The 26,807-nt window shown below is 39.7% G+C and overlaps 1 protein-coding gene across 3 annotated transcripts in view; it reads left to right on the top strand.

Moving 5' to 3' along the window:
* Window positions 1-840: 840 nt before the first annotated feature.
* ryr2b (ryanodine receptor 2b (cardiac)) overlaps window positions 841-26,807 on the top strand; it is an 86,060-nt gene continuing 60,093 nt past the window's right edge. For all 3 annotated transcript variants that reach the window (XM_080868749.1, XM_080868747.1, XM_080868748.1), the window contains exons 1-28: window positions 841-974; window positions 2,811-2,930; window positions 3,259-3,363; window positions 3,802-3,876; window positions 10,077-10,155; window positions 10,310-10,422; window positions 11,060-11,183; window positions 12,523-12,619; window positions 12,705-12,779; window positions 13,117-13,273; window positions 13,429-13,590; window positions 13,712-13,833; window positions 14,618-14,801; window positions 14,879-15,014; window positions 15,159-15,254; window positions 15,438-15,556; window positions 15,920-16,053; window positions 19,338-19,579; window positions 20,408-20,600; window positions 20,720-20,939; window positions 21,076-21,180; window positions 22,860-22,963; window positions 23,582-23,665; window positions 24,483-24,642; window positions 24,830-24,977; window positions 25,447-25,655; window positions 26,306-26,480; window positions 26,596-26,804. In XM_080868749.1, coding sequence (XP_080724875.1) covers window positions 927-974; window positions 2,811-2,930; window positions 3,259-3,363; window positions 3,802-3,876; window positions 10,077-10,155; window positions 10,310-10,422; window positions 11,060-11,183; window positions 12,523-12,619; window positions 12,705-12,779; window positions 13,117-13,273; window positions 13,429-13,590; window positions 13,712-13,833; window positions 14,618-14,801; window positions 14,879-15,014; window positions 15,159-15,254; window positions 15,438-15,556; window positions 15,920-16,053; window positions 19,338-19,579; window positions 20,408-20,600; window positions 20,720-20,939; window positions 21,076-21,180; window positions 22,860-22,963; window positions 23,582-23,665; window positions 24,483-24,642; window positions 24,830-24,977; window positions 25,447-25,655; window positions 26,306-26,480; window positions 26,596-26,804 — 3,795 coding nt within the window. In that variant the 5' untranslated portion in view covers window positions 841-926. The remainder of the gene's footprint in view (window positions 975-2,810; window positions 2,931-3,258; window positions 3,364-3,801; window positions 3,877-10,076; window positions 10,156-10,309; window positions 10,423-11,059; window positions 11,184-12,522; window positions 12,620-12,704; window positions 12,780-13,116; window positions 13,274-13,428; window positions 13,591-13,711; window positions 13,834-14,617; window positions 14,802-14,878; window positions 15,015-15,158; window positions 15,255-15,437; window positions 15,557-15,919; window positions 16,054-19,337; window positions 19,580-20,407; window positions 20,601-20,719; window positions 20,940-21,075; window positions 21,181-22,859; window positions 22,964-23,581; window positions 23,666-24,482; window positions 24,643-24,829; window positions 24,978-25,446; window positions 25,656-26,305; window positions 26,481-26,595; window positions 26,805-26,807) is intronic.

Below are 26,807 nucleotides of genomic sequence, written 5' to 3'. Positions count from 1 at the left end.
GATAAGGAGCCGGCTCGCGTCGTTCACGTCAAAGACCCGGCTCTAAGAGCCATTTCGTTCGCGAACGACCCATCACTACAGCCCTGGACGTCGGGCTAGAGATTTTGCGAGCCCTGAGTTGTGTATTAGTTGGCAAAAAAAAAATAAAACCCCAATAATCTGACAATTCCCTCTGAGCAAGCACTCAGCGACAGTGGGGAGGAAAAACTTTCTTTTAAAAGCAAGAAACCTCTGGCAGAACCAGGCTCAGTGAGGGACGGCCATCTGCCTCGACCGGTTGTGGGATTTTTAAAGTGACTCATTGGATGTGAAATAAATTAGCTTGTTTGAATCATTTGTTGTTAGCCAATTTAAAGAGGCACTTTGATGTCAACTAATACACTTAAACTGTCCAAATAATTTTAAAGAAATATTTAGAGTCAATCCTGATGGATTGCTCTAAATATTCATTTTGTTTTCTTGGAAATATAATATCTTTAAATTCGTTCAAAAGTCTCTGGGAGATATTGTCAGTTTCTGGTAGCTGGTCTTCATCGTCCTATGTTTTTCCACACCATGCGAAAAACCTTGTAAGTAGGTTTCGCTTTTTTCGGAACAGGTGGTCTTTGAATATCGAAATCACCACTTGTTGGTACGGCGAAGCTACAGCCAATGCAATGATAACAAGGTTAGGTGTAATACCCAGTACCTTTGTAATGTCTTTGAAAATTGCCTTTTCAAGACTTTTTATCCTCCTTTTTTTATATTTAGAGTTTCTTCTTTAACAGCTTCAACTTTTCCTTCCTAAAATGGCATGATGATGGCCGGAGTTGAACTGCAGACCCCGCCCACACACTCAGGGCCGTGTACCTTCATGTTCCAGCTTCTCCAGTCCCTGTCCTCTTCTGGCTCATTCACTCTTTAATGTGGCCATAAAGGTTTAAATAATGACTGACAGTGGAGAAGGCGACGATGAATTCCAGTTTCTACGGACGGTGAGTCAGACAGCTTACAAATTAAACATACAGGCCAATATTTAGTCAAACAGAGGTCTTCATTGGCTATCACCGGAGGTTTAATAATTAGTAAGTAGCTGTACTAAAGGTAGCACTTAGGGTAGCCTATTTAGCTTTGTTTGAAACATTATTAGTGTTTTTTTTATTAATTTATTTGTTTAATTAAAGTTATATGTAGGTTTCTGTCAGCAGCAATTATGCAATCATGTAACCATGACACTATTTTGTGCGCAGATGCCTCCATACGCACGTCATAGTAACAGCATTTCACCTGTTTTGGGCTAGCTGACTAATAGCCTTATTAAAAAACAGAAACCAACTCACATGATTTTAGTCTATTGCTGTAGTAACTGATTAGCTGATATAGTTTATTTAAGGTCAGGTGTCAACAGTGATGCATATCCCAATCAGTTAAAAGATTATCATATCCCATTTTAATTAAAATTGCTACATTTTATTCAAGAATAAATATAAATAATAAAATGTTAATGTGATAATAGTTTAGCAACAACAGTGACAGCAAAGGGAGGCCAAAAATGGCTTCTCTCATCTTCACTGCAAGATGCTATTATTGCTCTGCAGCTGTAAGTTGTCCTCTCACAGCTTGTAATCTTTGCCCTCTGATAAGGGCATGTCACGTGGAGGGCGTCTGGAGTGGCTGAGACACATACACATTCACACAAAGCCAGCGATGTTCATCATCCTGAGCCCAACACATAGACTGGAGAGAAGTCATTTTGCGAGATCCATCTACGATATCATACTTTATTATATTAAATGCAGGATTTCCCCCCGCAAAGTTGTTCAGCCGTGGTATTAAGCTACCCGGATCCTGATGGAGCTTTCCTCGTTATCATTTAGTTAGTAGATGACAGGGAAAACACACTGTAATAGACCCAGTGATTAAATATATGACATTTGTGAAATGGCAACAATGTTATATTTGTTATAAAAATGTAGTCATTTTTTATATGCAAAGAGGTCCCAATTCCACTATTATAAATAATACAAGAAACCTTAAGAAGACAAACAAAACTGCAGCATTTTCAATTCGAAAACACTCGAAGTGAAAGCCTGTTAGATCTGAAATTTAAGTGTCCCTTAAAAAAGACTCCAAGTCCTGCTCTAATGCTCTAATGTACCTCTGCATTGGACAGTGTGTTTGACTGATTGCAGAGTACTGCAGATATGAAGAGTGGAAAGAAGGGTAAATCAGGGGTCAGACTGTGCAGTATCTTCCCAATATGGATGTTTGCAGCCTGGGTACAGAGAGGTGCTGGTTTTATTGGCGACTGGCCTGTCGCCTGCTGTCGTTCCTAACAGTTCCTCAAATAAACAGAGAAACTTAATTTGGCCGACGTGGTATTTAAATGCAGATAAGGTAATGTTGACAGCGACTGAGATTTCCTTATGTGTTTACAATGGGACTGCACAATGGGGCAGTTTTGATGCTATACCTAAAAATTCACACATTTCATAGTTTAAAGTTGTTTTAACATTTAAAAAGCAAAATAGGACTGAATTTCTATGTTCGGTCATTGTGGCCAAACACGTTTCCTCCTCTGAGAGAATTGAATTACATGATATGAGAGGATGAAGATTTTTTTCTCTGAAGCCAAAACTGCTTCACTGACTTTCTTTTTAATTAATTCACAAGATAAAATTTCAGAGGCGTTTTGGTGTGATGGAGGTCTTTAGCTGATCCTATCCAACAAAAGCTTTCATGGTGAAATCTGGTGGATCTCAATATGTGAATGCGCTCTGTGGGCTTCTCTAACTTGAAATCTGTCATCTGTGTGTATGTGTTCTGCACAGGGAGATGAGGTGGTTTTGCAGAGTACCTTCACCTCCCAGGAGGAACATGTGAAGCTATGTCTTGCTGCTGAAGGATTTGGCAGCAGACTTTGCCGGCTTGAGCCCACCTCTAACTGTAAGGTAAGGAGCTCTACCTGTGTGACTGCACAGTCCTCCCTTACTGTCAGACAACTCAGTTTGCCAGTCATACAAAGAGAGAGATGACTGAAATTTCCAAATATTTCACTGCACATGGACCGTACATTGTGTTTATTTTTAAGTATCTAAAATTTTAGTTCCTTATTGGTTTTTGTAACTCGAGCATTTTTACATGCCTTCCTTCCCAGTTTGGACTGCCCATTGCCAATTTGCCATGGTCTTTGGCACTAATTGCACTGTTGGCCTGTGAAGGGAACAGCCAGGCATGAAATTACCTCAAAAACTCAAATGTCTTTTCTTTCTTTACCAGAATGTTCCACCAGACTTGTCTGTGTGTGGCTTTGTCCTGGCCCAGTGTCTTTCTGTGCGAGCCCTGCAGGAGATGTTGGCCCACAGTGAAAACCTGGCTGCAGAGGTCTTCTCTATTATTTCTCCCATAACCTTTATATAAATTCAATGTTCTCACTCAGGGCTCCTTATTGTTCCGTAAACATATGATTTTGCAATACATATGTCTATTTTTGAGGTATAAATGGAAATATTATGATAAAGTCAGTATATGTTTTTATATTTTTGTGATATTATTAACCACAGTGTGGATGCGTAAGGATTTTGTCTGTGACATTATTTCAGGGAGATTTGTTTTGTATTTATTTATATGGATAGCACAGTCTTGAAACACTGATCTAAGAAACACGGTTAAGCTAGAACAGCTTTACATTAGAGTTATCGTAAATTAAATAACTTGTAAACAAACTGTTCACACATCGGAAGGATGTTTTGTTTATCTCTTTTCCTGTTTAACTGTTTTCTGAAGTTTAAATTGATCTTTGTGTATTTTAATCACATACAGGTGGGAGCTGGAGGTAGCCATCGCACCCTTCTATATGGGCAGGCGGTATTGTTTCTACACTCATACAGTGGCATGGTGAGTTAGCTTATATAACACCCAGCACGCCCCTGCGGGCGGTTTATCCTTCAAGCTCGGGTCCTCTACCAGAGGCCTGGGAGCTTGAGGGTCCTGCGCAGTATCTTAGCTGTTCCCAGGACTGCGCTCTTCTGGACAGAGATCTCCGATGTTATTCCCGGGATCTGCTGGAGCCACTCGCCTAGCTTGGGAGTCACCGCACCTAGTGCTCCGATTACCACGGGGACCACCGTTACCTTCACCCTCCACATCCTCTCGAGCTCTTCTCTGAGCCCTTGGTATTTCTCCAGCTTCTCGTGTTCCTTCTTCCTGATATTGCTGTCATTCGGAACTGCTACATCGATCACTACGGCCGTCTTCTTCTGTTTATCACCACTATGTCTGGTTGGTTAGCCACCACCATTTTGTCCGTCTGTATCTGGAAGTCCCACAGGATCTTAGCTCGGTCATTCTCCACCACCCTTGGGGGCATCTCCCATTTTGACCTCGGGACTTCCAGGTTATACTCGGCACAGATGTTCCTGTACACTATGCCGGCCACTTGGTTATGGCGTTCCATGTATGCCTTGCCTGCTAGCATCTTGCACCCTGCTGTTATGTGCTGGATTGTCTCTGGGGCATCTTTACACAGCCTGCACCTGGGGTCTTGCCTGGTGTGATAGACCCCAGCCTCTATGGATCTTGTGCTCAGAGCTTGTTCTTGTGCTGCCATGATTAGTGCCTCTGTGCTGTCTTTCAGTCCAGCTTTGTCCAGCCACTGGTAGGATTTCTGGATATCAGCCACCCCCTCTATCTGCCGGTGGTACATACCGTGCAGGGGCCTGTCCTTCCATGATGGTTCCTCGTCTCCCTCCTCTTTCTTGGGTTTCTGCTGCCTGAGGTATTCACTGAGCACTCGGTCAGTTGGGGCCATCTTCCCAATGTATTCTTGGATGTTCGGTGTAACGGGTGAAGGTAACAGTGGTCCCCGTGGTAATCGGAGCACTAGGTGCGGTGACTCCCAAGCTAGGCGAGTGGCTCCAGCAGATCCCGGGAATAACATCGGAGATCTCTGTCCAGAAGAGCGCAGTCCTGGGAACAGCTAAGATACTACGCAGGACCCTCAAGCTCCCAGGCCTCTGGTAGAGGACCCGAGCTTGAAGGATAAACCGCCCGCAGGGGCGTGCTGGGTGTTTTTATGTATGTATGTATATATGTATGTATGTATATATATGTATATGTATGTATATATGTATATGTATGTATATATGTATATGTATGTATGTGTGTGTATATATATATATGTGTATGTATGTATGTATATATATATTAGGGGTGCAACGATACACAAAATTCACGGTTCGGTTCGGTTCGGTTCGATACTTTGGTGTCACGGTTTGATATTTTTTCGATACAAAAAAAATGTTCATGCCTTTTTAATTTGTCATTTATTAAAATTATAAATATATATTTTAACTCAAAAGTACAGTTTTTCAATTTAACCCTAACCCTTGTGCGTGTTTTTTATTTTGACAGCGAATGCGCACCTGCGGACCACTTATGTGCAGCCCTGGTTATTTAGCTCGTCATATTGCAGCCACAGAAATTATTTTGTCCATGAAACCATAAAGCTGCACTTTCTTTTTGCCTTATAGTCTGATTTGTCATAACTTCTCCGTTTTGTGGTAAGCTTTTCTTTGGCTGTCACTTCTTCACCCTGACCTGTCTTATTTGGCTCAGCAGAACTAAAATATATATCCTGCTGCTTTTACACAGGCACTCACATAAGCTCAGCGATTCTCTGCGCGATCAACCTCTCACATGTTTAAGCTGCGGGAGATTTCACTTGTCATGTTTGCATAGTAAGCTAACGATTAATAAGACGATGTCAGAGGAATTGGTGCACAAATTATCATCACTCACAGATCAGTGCTGTCGCTCTCTATACACAGTTCGCACGATTGCAAAGTGAAAGCAAAAAACAAGCGCAAATTCAAACGCGATTTCAATATGTCACATATTGACAGTGGCTCACCGATGCCAATGACATAATTACCCAGCTACATTTCTGAAAGAATGCAAAAGCATTGACATATATTTTTCCTTCCTACAATAGCCCGACGGGCAGGGAAGAGATAGATTTTGGTAGCCCGACTGAAAAAATCGCTAGCCCCGGGACGTCGGGCTAGCGATATTGCGAGCCCTGTATCTGATTGAGGAATCACTCATCTTTGGAAAAGAGAGTTTATTACAGAGAAATGTCTCTTTCCAAAATAAAAGCTATACTATCCGCTTCTTCTGGGCTATATTCTCAGCAGCATATTAAACAGCTGTCTAAATGACTCGGCTAAAGTTAGTAGCATGCTTGCTTTTTTTTGTCTGCTTCCACTTTTCTTTGCACTAGGATGATGTCGGCATAAATGTGCAGTCATATTCGTTGTGTTCCCACTAGTGCTTTCAGGTTAATCTCGTTGAAATGACCTTAACGCCACAACACGGCAAATCTCCGTTAACGAGCTACCGCCGATCGCCCCGTGCATGGGGCTAGACGGCCAAAACGTTAACGAGCTAACTGCGCTAACACACTAGTTCCCACCCATGTAATTGAGCATTGCATGGCACATCCAACATACTGTTTTACTTTAGTCCATGACGCGCTTACCTTCAGGGTCATACGTCACATGAAAACCAAAATAATTCCAAACGCCAGATCTGAATGAGGGTGGGGGAGGTCCATGTTGCAAGGAGAGCTTAACTTCTGTCTTGCTAGCTTGCCCTGCGCTCTTCCTTCTGACGATGCTGTCTGTGTTGAGCGCTCAGTGGATCTGCGCTCGACAGTGCAGCCTAGGCGGAGTAGTCGAACGCAGATTCACTGAGCGCTCAACACAGACAGCATCGTCAGAAGGAAAGTTGATAAAATAAATTACAAATTTTGTATTGTTCGATACATATGCGTACCGAACCGAAAGCACTGTATCGAACGGTTCAATATCGATACGAATATCGTTGCACCCCTAATATATATGTATATGTATGTATATGTATTAGAGCTGGGCAATAGAACGATAACGATATGTATCGCGATATAACTTTTACTCGATAGAGAAATTAAACTATCGCGATAGACCTCGCCGCTCTTGTCCTCTTAAAATAAATAAATAAATAAATTTTTTTTTTAAAAAGCCAATCCAAATTACGTAGCGCAGAGCCGAACCAATCACAGCCGCAGCGTCACGTCACGTGACTTGTTACGTACAGCACGAGTGCCAAGCCGCACATGTGTATTTGTTTGGGAAGCAGCCAGCCACCGTACCGCTCAGGTAATGGAGGAAATGAGTGTGCCGACTAGAAAAATCAACCGAGCGTGACCGAAGAGAAAACAGATGATGGTTCCAATGCCGGAGAGATTGTCGAACGGAAGAGCCATAGAAGTTCCGTAGTGTGAAGGTATTTTGGCTATTTCAAGTCTGACAAAAAACAGAGTAGCGTGCACTGTAAATTGTGCCGAAAGCAAGTCTGGAAATACAATAAACTGGTGCATGCGCTACGTCCACACGTACCCGGGTATTTTTGAAAACGCAGATTTTTCTATGCGTTTGCGCCTTTCGTCTACACGTAAACGGCGTTTTTGGTCACTGAAAACGAAGATTTTTGAAAACTCCGTTTTTGCATTTACATGTGGACTAGAAAAACGGAGAAAATGCAGCATCAAAGGTGTGCGCATTTTTTGACGTCACACTGTGCGCCACGTTATTGTTTCGGTGAAATGAATTTCTACAATACTGTTATTGTTAATTCTACTCTCTGCAGTGTTTAAATGCTTACATATACAAACAGTTACTGTCCCTCCACACATACGACTCGGTTCTGCTTCTATGCCCCAGCTTTGTTTACTTTTTCCCACCGAGGCTTCTAGACTTCTGATTGGCCAACATTTCTGCACGGTTAGGAATCTAGCGCCACCTGCTGCTTTGACATGTTCATAGCAGCGTTTTCCTTCATTTCTGCCTTTATGTGTGGACGGGATTATTTTTTAAAATGAAAACGGAAAATTTCCGTTTTCAAAAATACCCGTGTACGTGTGGACGTAACCTCAGTCTCTGACTGGAAGCGCTAATTCGTCATTCGGCTTTTGTCAGACTAAAGTAACTGTTAAAACTGTTTGAAAAGCTAAGCTATACAACAAGGAGAGATTGAGAATTTCCTTTTAGTTCTCAGTTTATTTGATATTGACAAAAGTTAGTCAATTTTGTCTGTTCTTCTGTAAAACAAACTAAGATTTATTTTTAGAATTAATATTTTGTTTCTAAGTGGAATTGACAGTTTAGTAGTCTGTTTCGTTTGTTCTATTTTGAAACTTAAATGCTTTAGCGGCTGCCTTTTGTGTAGTTTGCAATATTTGCCTTTATTTATCTGAAAAAGTCTCATGTTCCTTAAGTACATCTACCCTGTTGAACTTATTGTGGGAAATAAATATTTAAATCAAAACAAGCTGCTGATTATTTCACATTTTACTTGTGAGCAAAGGCACATTTAAATCTAATAAATATAGTTATTTGGCTTATATCGTGATATATATCGTTATCGCCTGAAATGAAAAAAACATATCGTGATATGAAAAAATCTCATATCGCCCAGCTCTAATATGTGTGTGTGTGTGTGTGTGTGTGTGTGTGTGTGTGTATGTATGTATATATATATATATATATATATATATATATATATATATATATATATATATATATATATATATATATATATATATATGTGTGTGTGTGTGTATGTGTGTGCGTGTGTGTGTATATATGTGTATATATATTTTTTTCTTTCAAAAAACTGAATAAATTACACAATAATACATCTGACACAAAATGCTAGATATAGCAAAAATTATAAAACGTATTTTTTTGTTTTAATTTCAAGGTTCATTAAACCCTGTAGTTTAAAAAAAAAAATCATCTTCTGACAATTATTTCATGGTTCAAGCTTTACAGGGTTAATTCTTCATGGCATGGATAGATGGCATGTTTACATGATAGCATCACACAGCTGCTGCACAGCCATAATGGGAATTTCCTGTTCCACCACATCCTAAGGTGTTCTTTTGGATTGTGTTCTTGTGGCGTTGGAGGCCTTTTGAGTACACTGGACTCATTCTCATGTTCAAGAAAGCAGTTTGAGATGATCTGAGCTTTGTGACATGGAGCATTATCCTGCTGGAAGCAGCTGTCAGAAGATGGGTACACTGTCGTCCTAATGGGATGGACATGGTCAGTAAGAACAGTCAGGCAGGCTGTGGTTTGTAAATGATGCTCAGATGTCACTAAGGGGCCCAAAATGTTCCAAGAAAGTACATGTCACACCATTACACCCCCACAGCAGCCTCAACTATTGATACAGGCGGGACTGATTCATGCTTTCATGTTCTTTATGCCAAATTCTTGTGCTACTATTTGAATGTTGCACTTATGAGACCAGGCAAAAATCTCCAATTTCCAGTCTTCTGTTGTCTGACTTTGGTGAGCCTGTGCAAACTGTGTCTTCAGTTTTCCTGTTTAAGCTGACAGAAGTAGCACTTGGATTTGTTCTTCTGCTGCTGTTCATCTGCTTCATCTGCTATTGTGCGTTCTGAAACGCTCTTCTGCATTCATTGGTCGTAAGGAGTGGTTATTTGAGGCGTTGTTGCCTTCCTGTCAGCTCGAAGCAGTCTGGCTTCTGATCTCCTCTGATCTTTGGGATTTTTGTCCAGAGAAATGCTGCTCACTCGTTTTCAGACCATTCTCCATAAACCCTAAAAAATAGCTGTTCAGGAAAATCTCCGAATATTAACAATTTCTGAAATACTGAGATTTCTGTATGGCATAATGAACCATGTCACTTTTAAAGTCGCTTGAATCAGCTTTTCTCCCCATTCTGATGCTCAGTTTGAACTTCAGCAGGTCATCCTGACCATGTTCCATTCCTAAATGCTTTGAGTTGATAAGTTGTGATTGATTAATTAGATCTTTTTATTTGTAAGCAGTTGAATAGGGGTACTTAGTGAAGCATATTTGTGGATCTGGATGGTTAAATAGAATTTGTGTATATAAATGGTATGTTTTTTGTTTTACTTTTAATAAAAAGAAAATAAAATCTTCATGTTCCCACACTGATGTTATTTTTGTGAAGAATATTTTGGCATGTTCACTGAATTATTTACCTGTTGTTTATTTCACGTCCAGTACCTCAGCTGCTTGTCTTCCTCTCAGTCTTCAACTGACAAGCTGGCTTTTGATGTTGGCCTGCAAGAGGACAAAGCAGGTATTTATTTGAACGATCAGTTAAAATACTTTCTTTGTTAAGGTATTTGCGATGCTCCCACCCTATATTGTGTTTTACAATTAGAATATTTTTTAAATCGGCTGTCTGTGAACTGCTTGTTTCCCTTTGTGTTTATATTCTGTGTGTGGTTCAGGGGAGGCGTGTTGGTGGACTGTCCACCCAGCATCCAGACAGAGGTCAGAGGGTGAGAAGGTGCGTGTAGGTGATGACCTCATACTTGTGAATGTGTCTTCAGAGAGATACTTGGTGAGTCAGAACAAAACTGAAGTTTTCCTTAATGGCAAAAATATACTCTGAGTGAGCCTCCACTACGTTAAATATCAAGCACACTAACCTGGTTAAAAGTTCATTTTGTAGACAGTGAGGTAGCAGAAAAGGGTTGCACTTTTATATATTTTATGTTTAGCAGCCATTTTATGGCTATGCACAGATATTTTTGGAATGACACCATGCTGTGATCTCATCCGCTGGGATCAGGTTTGGTCTATCGGTGGTGGGCCAGGGGACATTGTAAGTAGTGTATGGGAAAGCATTATTGTGACAAGAGCGATGGCAAGGGAGCAGCGATCCATTACTAATGCTAAAAACAATCCTAGTTGGCCGGCTAGTCTCCATTGGTCGCTTGCCAAGAGCTCTAGCCATGACTGCATTTAGTGTTTGTTAACTACCTGCCCCTCAACAAGACTGACAAGAGGTTGGAATCATAATCAGAAGGCTAGGCTGGTTAGCATGTGAACCTCAGAGTTATTTCACACAGTACCTGGCAAAAGTTTTCTCATGTCTCGAATATGTTGTGTAGCTTAATGGCTTCAGATATAAAATAAAGACAAGTTGTATTTATTGTTGATGAGAATATATTTAATGCCATTTTGTTTTTTCCCAGCACCTTTCCTTCGGCACTGCATCTGACAACAAAAGCTTGAGTGACAGTCTGATTGTTAATGCAGCCTTCCAGCAGACCCTCTGGAGTGTTGCTCCCATCTGCTCTGGACGCGCCGTTGCTCAAGGCAAGTTTTGTTTCCTTTTGCTTTCTAAACATGTTGCAAAGTAGCTCCTTTCTCAATTTAGATAATCCACCTGTTTCTTTTGCTCCCAACAAATACAGCTCTTTCAGTTTCTGCACTGCAGATAATATTAATATGTTGGTAATAAATAATACATCAAAGCTGTATTTTAATAAATTGAGGGGACCAAATGCTAGTTCATAAAGATGCTATGGGCTTTTGAACTATTATTAATTGTGTGCAAAATATAAAGTTAGTTCAGTGCTGATGCAGTTTAGATGGATTCCAGAGGTTTTCCACAAGTATTCAATTTAAAGCAGTTACACTGAAATAACATAAAATGAATATGTACTTTCAGCTTTAATTTTAACATTAACCATTTTCATACACAGGCTCAGAATTTCAGAGAGCAGATTCAACAAATTAAAACCATAATAAATCAAGTGTGTAGTTTTAATACTTTCTCAAGTCTGAAACCATGGGAATGACAGAAGAATTGGATTTCTGTGTTGTTGTTGTTTTCAGGTTTTTTGCTAATTTAAAAAAAAGGAAAAAACAGTCTATATTTTAGACACTTTTTGTTTGTTAGTTGGTCTTGGTGCCTTTTTTTGCCCATGCATAACACTGGCTTCACAGAATTTTAATGAGGATATTGTATGTTTCTTCTCCAGCTTTTACATTCCCTTTTCCCCTCGTCATACTTCAGGTTGATCACTTATCCAAATAATGGTGGTCAAGCATTGCTCTAAATGTTTTTGGGTGTTTGTGGCAAATCTTTTTTTCCCTTTCTGATCTCGAGACTTGTTTTGCACCTTGTGGTGAGCCCTCTGTTTTTGCCCTTTTGAAGTCTTCTCTTTTGTGGCAAGTCTTGGGTTATAAGACTCCTCTTTCCTGGAGAGAATTCTTCACATGACTGGAGGGGAATTTATCTATAGCATGGAAATGACTCTATCACCACTGATGTCTTCCCTGGATGTAGGGTCACTTATGTGGTGTGTGCGTGTATCTGTGTGTGTTTTTGCTCTGTGCTAATGTTCCTGCTGTCTCCCTAATGGTTATATATTGTTTTGCAGCCCAAGGCCTGTCTTACTCACCACTTCACCTCTTTGACCACATGTTAGTGTGAAGGGGTTTAAATAACATGTGATGTCTGTGTTTCTTTATAAAATTCTGTTTAAGATCAGTCAAAAAGAAGCTGCAAATATTCAAACTTAAGGTTAGCAGTCGCTAGAGCTTTTACTACAGTTATATAGATTACCTTTTGTGCTACTTCTGTGAAATGTTGCATGTTTTACTAACCACTTCAAAGCAATAAATGTTTTTTTTTTCTTGCTGACTCTAGGATACCTGAAGGGGGGTGAAACACTTCGGCTACTCCACAGCCATAGTGACGCATGTCTGACTGTTCCCTCTACAGAGCATGGAGAGGAGCTTCAAAGGTTAGTCGAAAAGACCAGTCTCCTCCCAAGTCAGCTCGCAGAAACGTCCTTTACTCCTCTGACTATGTCTGTTTTCTTAATCTAGGATAATGCATTATGAGCTTGGATCAGTCTCCGGTCATGCCCGGTCTCTCTGGAGGCTGGAGATTCTGCGAGTTGTGTAAGTGTACAGGGAATGTGGCGTCCGCTCACTTTGAGTATCAATAAATATGTTGCTTTTAAGCGCTATTCTATTCGAGCTCTGTAGTTCTAATGTTGTTACTAGAAAATACCAGTTTAAAGACAGGTAATGTTGTACGTATTGCACCAGATCACCACCAGCCACAGAATTTCTGTTTTTGCCTGAAAGAGTGTGCACAATTGCTAGAGTCATACTTGATGTCATTGGCCCAGAACTTAGTTTCCCATGTCCCCTGCATGCTAATAGGGATTTTGACAGTTATGAGGAATAACTAAATGTTGTGGAGTGCTTGGTTTCCTCTCTTGATGTTTTCCAGTTGGAGTGGTAGGCATACATGCTGGGGCCAGCCATTTAGACTGTGCCACGTTACTACTGGAAGATACCTGGGTCTCACAGAGGAGAAAGGTCTGCAGCTGGTTGATCGGGACAAAGCTGACATCAATACAACCTCCTTCTGCTTTCGATCATCAAAGGTGAGGGGGGATATGAGAAATACACTGGACATTTCAGTGGTGTTCTGAGTCTTTAGAGATATAGACTGTAATGTCATTTGTTTGAGTTTTTTTGTGTTTATTAAAAGAGAAAAGTTAGAAAAATAAGAATATTTAATGCCTTTTTTTGTGTTTAGGAGAAGCTTGACACCAACACAAAGACTGATGTTGATGGGATGGGAATCCCAGAGATCAAATATGGAGATTCCATTTGTTTTCTTCAACATGTAGCCTCTGGGCTCTGGCTAACATACCAAGCTGCTGATGCCAAGTCCCATATGGGTGGAGCTCAGCGAAAGGTGAACTTGTATACTCAGTATTACTATAATAAGACAATAACTGGCAGTTAACCAACAGTGTTGGACTAAAGAATCTGGCAAAAGAATCTGTTGGATATAATTGCAAATGATGTGTTTTCAGGCAATTTTGCACAGTGAAGGGCATATGGACGACGGGCTGACACTGTCTCGTTCTCAGAGGGAAGAATCTCATACTGCCAGACTAATACGGAGTGCTGTTCTCCTCTTCACTCGCTTTGTAAGGTACAGGATGCTGGATTAAGACCTTCAGTCATTTGTGAATAACTTAGCGACAGTTTTTTATAGCTGCAGTGCTGGCTTAATGCTAAATGTCACACTACATGTCCGACTGAGCGTGGGTTTACAGCATTCGCTTTGAAGATATGTTTATGATATATACATACAATCAGAAGACCAGTGATGTTATCGTCTTGGCATTGTGGCTCTGATAGGGCCTCCCCGCCCTCGTGTATGCGCACATGAAAAGCTGGAGGTGGGAAGAGCAGCAGCAAGACCCTCCAGAACTAAACAAAGCAGTCAACTCAGATACAGCGTCAAGGAAGGAGCTGGGCAGATTCAAGAAGCTTAAATAGCATGCCCTCTATGACACAACAAGTTAGCTGTGTAGAATGGGTATCAGCTGATGTGGGCTGACACTGAGCTCAGATGATCTGCAATGATTGCAGCTAAGCTTGACTTTGTGGGCTGCTGGAACTAATGCTTTGCTCTGTTTTTTACCTTATCTGATAATTTTGAATTGCCATGTCATAATTACAAGAAATCTGGAGGATGAGAATACTTGGGGCTCAGATACTGTCTGTCTGTCTCACATTTGGCTTTTTAAATTTTGAGTCTTTTATTTGTAAAAAATAAAATAAATTCATAGGCTAGTATAACACCTTCTGTCTTTACTCCATCGATCGAGAATAAAACAAGTTTGGCTGGTGATAGTAGCAGCAATTATAATACAAGACAATTTGGCAGACTTGTAGGTAGAGTCTAAAAACAAACTTTTTTTTTTCTTTAGGAAACTTGATGGTTTTAACCAAGAGGTAAATATCCCCTCTGTCAGCCTGCCAGTGGAGACAGTGACACGCAGTCTGCAGGATCTGATCATCTATTTCCAGCCTCCACTGGAGGGGCTAGGCCATGAAGCTAAACAGAACAGCATGGCGGCGCTAAAGAATCGACAGAACATGTTTCAAAAAGAGGTAAATCGATAAGTGTGAATGAGTCCTACATGTGCTATGCCTCACGCTTCCCTAACTGTGCCTCCCTTTCTTCTCAGGGTGTGATAGATTTGGTCTTAGATTGTATTGACCGTCTACACCAGTATAGTAGTGCTTCTCATTTTGCTGAGGCTGTTCAGAGTGACACAGGAGAGGAGTGGGAGACCATCGTCAACCATTTCTATGAGCTGTTGGGTGAGAGTAGTATAGATGGCACCATACTTATTTTTTGAAGATACCACAAATATCTCCTAATCTGTTAAGGTTCCTCTTATTATCTTATCTTCTGTTAATATTTTTGTTAATATTTTTTGTTTTTTTTGTTTTTTTCCTCTTAAGCTGCTCTGCTCCGGGGAAACCGTGCAAATTGTGCTAATTTCTCGGGTTCGCTGGACTGGCTGATTAGCAGGCTAGAACGGCAGGAGGCCTCTTCTGGTTGGTTGGATTTGCTTTATGTTTTCTTCATCAGCCATTGTGGATTGAAATTTTACAGTATATATTTATATTATATTTGACATTGGTTATCGTGTGTTGTCTGGGATTTATACCTAATAGTATAGAAGCATAGAGGTAAATGCAGGTTATCATCCACACAATAACGGGCAGTTATATTTACAGGAGTCCTGGAAGTTCTTCACTGCGTCCTTGTGGAAAGCCCTGAAGCTCTCAATGCCATCAAGGAACAACACATTCAGTCTGTCATCTCATTTCTGGACAAGCTTGGATGCAACCACAGGGTAGTGTTTAGAAGGCTTTTGTGTGTATTCAATATAAAAATAAGATTGAAGTAAAGTGCATGGATAATAAGTGATGCCGAATGGCCAGTAATTTCATTATTAAGCTTTTTGGCTACAGTGGCATGTCTGCATTAATTAAAAATAAATACAAAAAGTCCTTTGTTATTATCCTAATTTTCTCTCAGAATTTGTCATTATGGGGCTTAAGCAAATTCCACATTTCTCACCAGTCTAGTAACATAGACATAGTGTTTCACTTTTAACAGCTATAATAACAGTTTCCAATCTGTTTCCTGATGTCGGATCATTTCCATTTGCTTATTGAGCTATTGCCACATGAAGAGCTGACAGGTTGTGTTCCAGGTGCTGGAGGTGCTTTGTTCTCTGTGTGTGTGCCATGGTGTGGCGGTGCGGTCCAATCAGAACCTCATCTGTGACAGTCTGCTGCCAGACAGAGATTTGCTACTCCAAACACGTCTCGTTAATCAGGTCACCAGGTAATTTTATAATCTGGTTTCCAAACAGGACCGCTTTTTGTTTTTGTGTTTTTGCCATTCCACTCATCCTTTTTACTTTGAAGTTTTCTGAATTTCTCTACATTCAGACAGAACTCTGATTTTGGATTATTGTTTTTTACTACACATAAAAATCAGATGCAAAGTAGCACAAAGAACAATATATTAAGTAGGTAGCTTTTACGGTTCTGTGCAAAAGTCTAAAGCCACCCCTCATTTCTTTATATTTTGCAATATACAGCAATTTCTCCCCAGGGTTTCCGGAGGTCTTTCAAAGTATATCTTTGGAAATTGGCTGCTTTTTCATTCATTTTCAGTCCAGTTGTTTAACCTAACCCTGCAAAAGCACCTGGATAGAAAAACCCACTGTGAAACACTTTCAATCATAGATTGGGCTCCCCAGAACCCAGACCTTGGCATTATTGAAGCAGTGAGGGATCACCTCAACAGAGAACAGAACAAAAAGCATCCAGCATCCAAAGAAGGGCTTTGAATGTCCTTTAAGAAGCCTGGAGAGCTGTTCCTGAAGACTACGTAAAGAAATTATAAGAAAGTTGCATTAAAGAGTTCAGGCTACACTGAAGAATGCTGACATTCAAGCTCGTTAGAAGTATACAAACATTTTGCCTTGCATACTTTATATCCATGTATGTTTGCAGATGTTTTAATATATCAGTGCACTTATTTTTCCATTATTTTAAAGTGAAATAAATATGAAATAATGGGAGGGTGGCCGTATTTATGTTTGGCAAATAACTCAATAGGGGTTTCTTTCCCTGACTCTTCTCATGCTCGCACATGCATTTGTTTAGCTGAGTGTTATTTGTCAACTGTGGCGCTCCCACGGGCCTTGATATTCTTGTTTTTCATCTGTAAAGATGTCACATCCTTGATACTAGAAATATTTCAGATTTTTCTATAGCGTGACATTCGTTTTTTTGTTTTTTGTTTTTTTTTCTCTTTTGGATTTAATTAAATACTTTCTTTTTTCCTCCAGTGTCATCTCTTCAATTGCTGCATCATTTTTTTTATTTTACATCTGAATAGATCGGAACAATAATGTTGATGTCAGAGCTTAGATGTCTTTGTCTCACCCTCGTATCGTGAGAGTTTGGAAAGATTACCTTAAGCCCGAGGTGGTATGACTCAACGGAGGCATTTTTTAGCCATTTTCATCATAGTCCATGCTCTTCTTCTGTCTCTCAATATTTTGACCTGCTGTGCCAATCTGATCTTGTAGGCAGTTTCCATTTCCCTTTTCCTTTGAGCAAGTTTTTTTCTGCCCAATCTGCCCTTTCTCTGTAAGCAGCTGCCTTCTTTTATCATGCTTTTTTTCCCCATCAGCAGCCCATTTCATTCCTCAGGCTTTATAACTTATTTTGTTTCATATTCTTCACACCTGCTCAGTCCATGCCCCAGCTCTCCTTTCCTCCTAAAGCAATTTCTCATTCTATCACTTCTTGTTCCAATAAATGCTTCATTAGTACATCTGCTTTCATTCTGATTTCCTTTATCTCATCAATTTTCTTTCTTCTCTCCCTCACCTACCACAGTGTGACAGTTCTTCCAGATGCTCTCTTCTTTTTACATTATTGCCTTTAATCTATTCTTTCCATGCATTTTATCTAGCCTCAATCCAGCCTTTTATGAGTAAAACTAAAAACATGTATACTAGCTGGTATTTCAAATGCTGATTAAGTTTTTATTTACACAATAAAAGTGGCTTACTGACTTCAGTGCACTGCTTTTTTAATGGCTGGGTGCTTGGGAGTCCCATTCATAATTAAATTTCATTTGCTGGATTTACTGATTTGACATGAATCTAAATTTAAGTCCAAAGTTTAATCAGCTGAACTTTGGAGTTGTTGGAACTGCAAACCTAATTTAAAAAAAAAAAAAACTTGGGACACTGTGTAAATTGTTAATGAAAACATAATGCAGTGATTTGAAATCTCAGATCAATAGCGCATGTTTTCTAGGTTCTATTTACAGTAAAACACAGGAAACATTTCAGATGTTTAAACTGGAAAAGTTTACCAGTTTTAGAAAAGTTCATTTTGAATTTGTTGGCAACACATCAACATATCAAAAAAGGATATGTTTACTACTAAGTACCGCCTTCTCTTCTTTTAACAATAGTCAATAAACATCTGAGGGGGGCCTGAGGAGACCAGATGCTGGATATTTTGGATGAGGAATGTTGTCCCATGCTTGTTTCATGTACAATTCCAGCTGGTCAGCAGTCCTGGATAGACTTACTTTTGTTTCAACGAGGACTAAATCTCTCCAGTGATGGTGCCGTGTTGCTGCAGCATATGTAGTATGTGGCTTAGCGTTGTCTTGCTGAAATATCCACGTCACAATTATGCCTGTTATGGTGCAATGCAGCTGAAGAGCACAGCCATCCAATGTTGAGTTTTCGCTTTGTTCTTTGTGCTTAGAGAGTCTTTTGATAATGTTATGTACTGTAGATGATGGGATATTCTAAATCTTCACAATTTTATTTTGAAGAACATTATTCTGAAATTGTTCCAGAATTTGTAGATACAATTTTTGGCTACTGAGAAACTGATGCTCTTTTTATGCCCACTCGTTTTACTTACCTGTTTCCAACAAACTTAATTAGTTGCAAAATATTTCTTCAGCTGTTTCTTTTAAGTCTTGTTTACTTTTCCAGCCTTTTGTTGTCCCGTACCAACCTTTCTGACATGTTTTGCTGCCATCAAATTCAAAATGAGCTAATATTTTTCATGAAATAGTAAAATGTCTCAGTTTAAACATTTGTTTCCCATGCTCTATAGTGAATAAAATCTGGGTTTATGACACATGCATATCGTTGCATCCTATTTTTACTTACATTTCACACAGTGTTTTATGTCATAAACAATTTCTGGCTGAGAGCACAAACTTAACGTTCACAAAGTTGGACTCTCTCCAAGTTAACTTGTAATTACAGACTATCAGCAGCACTTAAAAGTAAAAGCCCACTACCTGAATGTTTCAAACACTGAGCTTTGCTAATTAAGAGTGTCACAGCTTAAAAATGAGTTGTATGGGTGCACCATGTATCTAATTAAGTTGTCATATCAACGCAGAATGAATTTCACTTTTATTTGCGAGCAGACTACTCATATGCATTGTAAATTATTTCAAAATTAATTTATGATCACACCAAATACACTAAAATCTTAAAAGATGAGTTGACTGAAATTTCTCTGTCTTTTTTTGCCTTTTTTGCCACATTTCTCTGCATATTACAACAACAGCATGAGGCCAAACATCTTCCTAGCTATGGGAGAAGATTCATCCCAGTATCGCAGGTGGTACTACGAGCTGGTTGTGGATCACGTCAAACCCTTTCTCACATCTGAGCCCACACACCTGCGTGTCGGCTGGGCTTGCATGAAAGGCTACCAGCCCAGGCCGACAGGCGGCGAGGGCTGGGGGGGGAATGGAGTGGGAGATGACCTCTGCTCGTATGGCTTTGATGGACTTCACCTCTGGTCAGGTGAGGATGAGCTCAAACGGCTGATAAACAGCTTGGTCTGTTTAACATTATTGTATAACACTGATCACAAGAGTTTACAGGATGAGTAAACTCCACATACTCCAAAGACAAATATCAGAGTCTGTAGCTGTTACAAACATGATAACAAGTCAGTTTGAAAAACTTAGCACATTACTTTAGTGCCACAAAAGCTACACATGGGAGGATTACCATGGCAATTAAAGCACAAAATGCATTATAATAGATCATTTTTAATTTCCTTGTTCAGAATAATTGAAATGTCTGTAGTTAGTGCAATAAAAGCTGTGACTGCAATTGCTGAGCGTCACTTAATTATCCACAGAGAACAATTAACATATTACTTTTTTCTTTCAAGTTTAACGTGGACAGAAAAGAGAGAGAGCAGTGGAGGCAATTACAATCTCAGTTTTCAGTAGTGATGATTGCACTTCATCAAAAAAATAAAAACAAAAAACAAACCTCTGTATTTTGATAAAGATTTGCTTGTGCAGCACAGACATCTCGTGTAAAACATGAAACGTGTCAACATTTTCTGGCTCGTTGCACTTTATTCTTATTTAGTGTGGACAGCAGTAGATTATCATTGATGTTTCTAATTATCAGGAATGGCTTTGCTGTGAGGCGTGTTCCTAAAGTGCCTTAATCTTTACAATATGTTTTACATTTATGAAACATTCATTTGATTTGACTTTAGTTGTAGTGTTTCCATTTAATAAAGCACAAAGCACTTGAATTCTCATTTTAAGTTGTACAGAAACATTAAAAATGTAAATATGAAGACTAATGAGTGTGTCTCCTGAATCTTAGGCTGCGTGAGCCGGAAAGTCAGCTCCCCGTTCCCTCACCTACTAAAAGATGATGATGTCGTTAGCTGCTGCCTTGACCTCAGCATTCCCTGCATCTCATTCCGGGTCAATGGTCTGCCTGTGCAGGGCATGTTTGAGAACTTCAATGCTAATGGACTTCTTTATCCTGTGGTCAGCTTCTCTGCTGGAGTAAAGTTAGTATCAACACTATTATTGTTTTTTTGGGTTGTTTTTTTTTTTTTATGTTTTTTTTTTCAAGAAATCCACAAAACAATAAATTTTCTCTTCCTCTTTTCTTGGAAAACAAAACAAGAGTTCGTTTTCTGTTTGGGGGAAGGCATGGAGAGTTTCGCTTCCTGCCACCTCCAGGTTATGCTTCTTGCTCTGAAGCTCTTCTCCCAAAAGTCAGACTGAAGGTACAGCTGTGTCAGGAATACATTTTGGATCATGGTGAAGGGAAACAAGAGCTTATTGGCCCCTTAGTGCCTGTCACTCCAGTTACCTTCACTCCGACAACAATAGATATCAGCAAGGTAAATCTTGTTTTACAAAGATGAAATGTTTGTATACTTAAAGTCTTTATAACTAATTTGTAGAGAATCATTTGCTCAGAGAAATGACACCATCTCAGAGTAGTTTAGCTACTTATGCAGTACTTTTACCCTACAGGTGGTATTGCCTCCACAACTTGAGGACATTCGAGAAAAAATGGCTGAGAATATCCACGAGCTCTGGGTAATGGACAAGATTGATCTCGGATGGACACATGGACCAGTAAGAAAAGACACAAAATGTATAATTTTATAAAATTGCATAACTGATATGCAGTATTGTATAAAAGTCTTGATCCACCCCTCATTTCTTCATATATTTAAAGAGGAAAAGGAAAAATAAATGCACTGATTTATTGAAACATACAGATATCCATGGAGTGAAGTATGTAAGGCAAACAGAGTAAGTTTTAATAAGCTTGAAAATCAGTATTTGGTGTGACGACCTTTATTCTTCAACACAGCCTAAATTCTGTTTGGCAAGCTCTCTTGTAATTACTTTAAGTAGTCTTTAGGAAAAGTTATCCAGGCTTCTTGAAGGACATTCAACGCTCTACTTTGGATGTTGGCTGCCTTTTGTTCCTTTCTCGGCTATGATTATTGATGCCGGATGCCTAGGCTCCTGGGAGGCCAGTCCATGACTGCACTGGGAGTGTGTTTGGCATCACTGTCATGCTGAAAGATGGTATTGTATGGTGGATCAAAACCTGATGGCACTCATCTGCGTTCATAATTCCATCAGTTTTCACAAGATCCCTAACACCACTAGCTGAAATGCAGACCCAAAATGTAACAGTTTCACACTTACTGTTGTACCTTCTCCATATATACACTGATGATTATTTGAACCAAATAGCAAACGAAACAAACGAAACACAAGGAGCCAGAAACCAAAACACAGGGAACAAAAGTCCAAAACATAACAAAACAACAGCACTGACCGCGAAGCCAGCGACCGTGACGGAGCAAGTCCGGAGGCCGGCCGCGCGGAAGGCAGCACACCCTGGAAGGCAGCATAGAACGACACCGTTAAGGAGGGCATCCACGATGCTGGGTCCATGTTCTGATCGCGATCTTCTGTTATGGCAGGGCTGTGTGCATGCAGGAGTGGTGGCATCCTAACAAAATTTGGATTCATTACTCCATAAAACCTGCTGTCAGTGATTTTCTGTCCATTTCTTGTGCAATTTGGCATTCCTCGGGCTTTTCCCCACATTTTCCTTCCTTAACAATAGCTTCTTGACAGCTGCTGAGAGCATTTCTGATGAGGCTTCAGCAAACAGCAGATGGATCACCTGAAGGACATGACATCTTCTGTAGATTTTTTTTTTTTAAGCTTGCCAATCTTTCTTGACCCTTCACTTGTCCAGTTTCCTCAATTTATGGGCACATTGCACATCATGCCTAGATATGCCAAATTTTCAACTAATAGCTCTTTAGGAATCATCTTGTTGGTGCAGAAAATACTATTTTATACCTGTCAGCCTGTGTTATCTTTGGCATTTGTCAGCTAAAGAAATCTGAGCAAATGATGTGTTTTTGTGACCGGCTGCTAGTAACAAAGTATCTAAAATTTCAATTTAAAATTGCTCAGCTTTCTGTTATGTGTTGCCACAACACTGGTTTATCTTTTGAGTTTGGTGCTTTCTTATGGTTGAATAAATCATCGGTCAGTTTGAAGTGTCTTAAACAAGCAAGCAAAAAAAGAACATTTCTGTTAAAATGGTCAGGTACAAAGACTGTAATGCTGTTAGCTAATTTGTTTCCAAAGAAAGACTCCTTTGAAGCAAAACGTAAGGAAATGAGTCTCAATGACACTCTAATGAATCATCATTATGATTACTTTTTAAGAAATCCACATGGTTTTTGCTTGCCTTGCAAAATAACGTCTCTCTCAAACAGGTGAGGGATGAAGGTAAGAGACATGATCCTTGTCTGGTGGAGTTCTCCAAGTTGCCAGAGCATGAGAGAAACCAGAACCTTCAGATGGCACAGGACACACTCAGGTGAGCTCTGTTCTGTTTCATACAATAATAATAATAATAATGATGCAGCACGGTGGTTAGCACTGTTGCCGCACAGCAAGAAGGTCCTGAGTTCAATTCCACCGTCAGGCCAGGGTCTTTCTGTGTGGAGTTTGCATGTTCTCCCTGTGTTTGTGTGGGTTCCCTCTGGGTACTCTGGCTTCGTCCCACCATCCAAAGACGTCCAGTTTGTGGGGATAGGTTAATCGATTAATCCAAATTGCCACTAGGTGTGAATGTGGGAGTGAATGTGAGCGCGAATGGTTGTCTGTCTCTGTGTGTTAGCCCTGTGACAGACTGGCGACCGGTCCAGGGTCTACCCCGCCTTTCGCCCTATGACAGCTGGGATAGGCTCCAGCACCCCCCGCGACCCTGAAAAGGATAAGCGGAAGCGAATGGATGGATGATAATAATAATAATAATAAAAACCCAGTGTGCTTGATTATTATTTTCATTTAATTTTTATTTATTTATTGGAACGATTTTTATAAAAAAAAAAAGATTGTGACAGACCTTGTGCTTTTCAAATCTAATATTTAGTAATTAGTAAGTAGTGTCTGCTGCAGTAGTGAATTTTCAAAGTTTTATTCTTCATTGGAGGACCCTGCTGGCACTTGGTTTCCACATCGGATTGATGGATGATCATGCTGAGAAACACATGAAATACATGAGACTTCCTGTCAAGTAAGTGAAAATCCACTAAAAAAACAAAAATCCACTATGCAAGATTTATGCATATATCCTTTTTCTTATCTGCTTATCCAGTTTAGGGTCATGGGGTTGCTGGAGCCTATCCAAGCATAATGTAATATCATGTTTGATTTAATTTAGTCTGGTTCAGCTGTGAGTTGCATCATGTCTAAATTAAAGTAGCAGAAAAAGATAAGGACCATCTTATGGTGGTAATGGTAACTCATTTTATGAGGCTACAATAAAGAGAGGATACACAACTGCAGTTCATATTCATTTGATCTCGTATGCTTGCACTAGGAGAACATCTCACTTCAATTTCAACACTCTCCTTTGAGCCATCCTTGCAAACAAATTCTTTTTAAAACTTACAGCTTATGTCAAAGAATAGTTTAACTGCGATAAAACAGTACAACAGCACAATGAACATCACAAACCACCGCCTACTGAACACACTCTTTTCAAACGCTAACTCAAGATGTTTGAAGTGTGTATTTTTCCTTTGCAGCCTTTAGTCATATGTTGGCTCCTTTAAATTCTCTGAGAATTTTTCTTCCCCCACTTTTTAAATGCAATTTTGTTTATTTATTTATTATTTATATTTCTTTAACGTTTATTGATGTTCTGCTTTATTTGTTTCGTGCGGTTCAAGCAGGGTGTAGGCCAGGAGGGAAAAAGTGAGCATTTTGTTTACTCAAGGCAGTTGAAAGTATTTTATACAGGAATGATACAAAAATACTGTTTAACATTCAGGAACTGTAACTGTGATCCTGTCACATCTCTGTCTTTTTTGCTTTGTTTTCTGTCTTAGGTATGAGCAGATGACTGGCTACAGGCCTGCTCCAGTAGACCTGAGCCAGGTGTCTCTGAGCTCAGACCACGAGGAAGCAGTTAACTTGCTGGCGGAGAATGAACACAACGTATGGGCCAGAGAGAGAATCAAACAGGGATGGACTTATGGAGCGCAACAGGTTTATGTTCTGTGCTGGATTACTTCAGTTTGTTTCATTTTACACAAAAGTACTTTTTCCAGAGTGTTAAAATAGTTATAATATACTTTATATAGATATTCACATAGTAGCAAAAGGTTATACCATGAGATAATTGTATAGCGTCAAACATAGTTGCCCTTCTTGCTCCTTGCGTCTGTACTTTTAGGATATAAAAGCAAAGCAGAGCCCTTACCTTCTGCCCTACAGCCTTCTTGATGAAAGAACTCGGAGAGTGGGAAGAGAGAGCGTCAGAGAGGCTGTCTGTACCCTGCTGGCATACGGCTACAGCCTGGAGCCCCTAAACCAGGAACACAGTATGTTTCAAAGATCTGTTATAAAACTGTAGCTTAGTGCACATCATATGTAAGGTAATCGGTGTAAGTTCAACTGCGATATATTAACAAAGTAGTAAACAAAGGTTTATTTGTATATTAATCATACTGCAGTATTTGTCACCATTGTTTTCCCAGAGGGATTTTGTTCTACAACGCTTTTCCCAAAAACGAAACTTGGGGCGTTGTAGAAAATGTAAATAAACCTAGATTGCTAGGATTTGCAAATAATCTTTAGCACATATTTATGTAGAAAATAATCTAATGAATGTTAAACATGACAAATATATTTTTATTACATGTTTATTTATTTAGACATATGTGTAGATGTAGGGTTTTGATGATTAGTGGGGATTTTCTGCTGTCTCTTACATTGTATCCAGCATTCCAACTTTTTTGGAAATACGTTTATGGCAAATAACAATATGTTTCCTGTTTCTTGGCTTTACAGCTACATTATCAAAGCCATGTTTCTTCTCTGCTGAGAAATGCAGAGTGTTCAGACCAGATAAATCATATGCTGTGACCCAGGGGAAGTGGTATTTTGAATATGAAATACTGACAGCAGGGAATATGAGAGTGGGCTGGGCCCGACCAGGCTGTACCCCAGATAAAGAGCTTGGCTCAGATGACCAAGCATATGTCTTTGATGGATTTGAGGTGAGATATAATTAAATTTGACATTTCTTACTTTGACTACTGACCATTACAGTAGCTGAATGGGAATCGGCCCAAATTATAATGGCTTTGTTAATGCATATTTATTTATTTTCATCTTTTTTGAATTTACTTAACTAATAAACTTTAATTAACTGTTTTTTCTTGCTATATAACTATAACTGAGACTAGGTGACGTTTTAGAGAGCAGACAGAAGGAGATATGTAGGCACAGACAAGTATCTATTGAAAGAAACTGAAACATTAGTTACTTTTTTTGGACCTTCTAATGTCTGCATATTGTGTCACGTTAGTTGCATATCCTTGCAGTGACTCCTGACCTCATATTGTTGGTTGACCAACACAGAAGGTCTCAGTTACTCCAAAGCTGTGTTGATATGATTAATTAAGATCAAACAGTTCCAATTTTTAGTGATTTGTTTTCCATACGTATCATATTTTGGTACTAACATGTGGTATATGGATTATTAAAAAAATGTAGAGTTTTTAGATAACTCTTCAAATAGATAGCAGTAACCTCATGCAAAATATACTTTATGACATGTCTTGTATTGGCTCTTCTGGGTTGTTTTTTTTTTTGCCTTTGGCTTTTTGCACTTGTCTCTTTCCTTCTAACTCAATGTTGCTTTCAGGCTCAGTGGTACCATCAGGGCGGCGAGCCCCTGGGACGTCCATGGCTGAGAGGTGATGTGGTGGGTTGCTTGGTGGACATGGATGAATGCACCATGATGGTTACGCTCAATGGAGAGCTGCTGTTTAATGACAGAGGATCGGAGCTGACTGCCAAGGACTTTGATATTAGAGATGGTCTGTAAAAGTTTTTGGCTTTATACTTTCTGCTGCATTTTGATATAGCTTTACTATACCTTTATTTAAAAGTCTAATATCGGAAAACTATATTGCCACTTCCCGTGTCTTCCAGGCCTATTACCTGTGGTTAGTGTTGGGGTGAACCAGGTGGGGAGGCTGAATCTGGGACGCCAAGTAGGCTCTTTGCAATACTTTACTGTGTGTGGCCTGCAGGAGGGGTATAGACCTTTTGCCATCAACATGGCCAGAGACCCAGCTCTGTGGATGAGTTGGAAACAGCCGCAGTTTACCTCCATACTACCTGATGATCACTATTTACAGGTA

This window comes from Rhamphochromis sp. 'chilingali', assembly GCF_963969265.1.
Source record: "Rhamphochromis sp. 'chilingali' genome assembly, chromosome: 20".
In the NCBI taxonomy this organism is placed as follows: domain Eukaryota; kingdom Metazoa; phylum Chordata; class Actinopteri; order Cichliformes; family Cichlidae; genus Rhamphochromis; species Rhamphochromis sp. 'chilingali'.
Note: the sequence above shows the minus strand (reverse complement) of the source record. Positions and strands in the feature narration are given on the sequence as shown.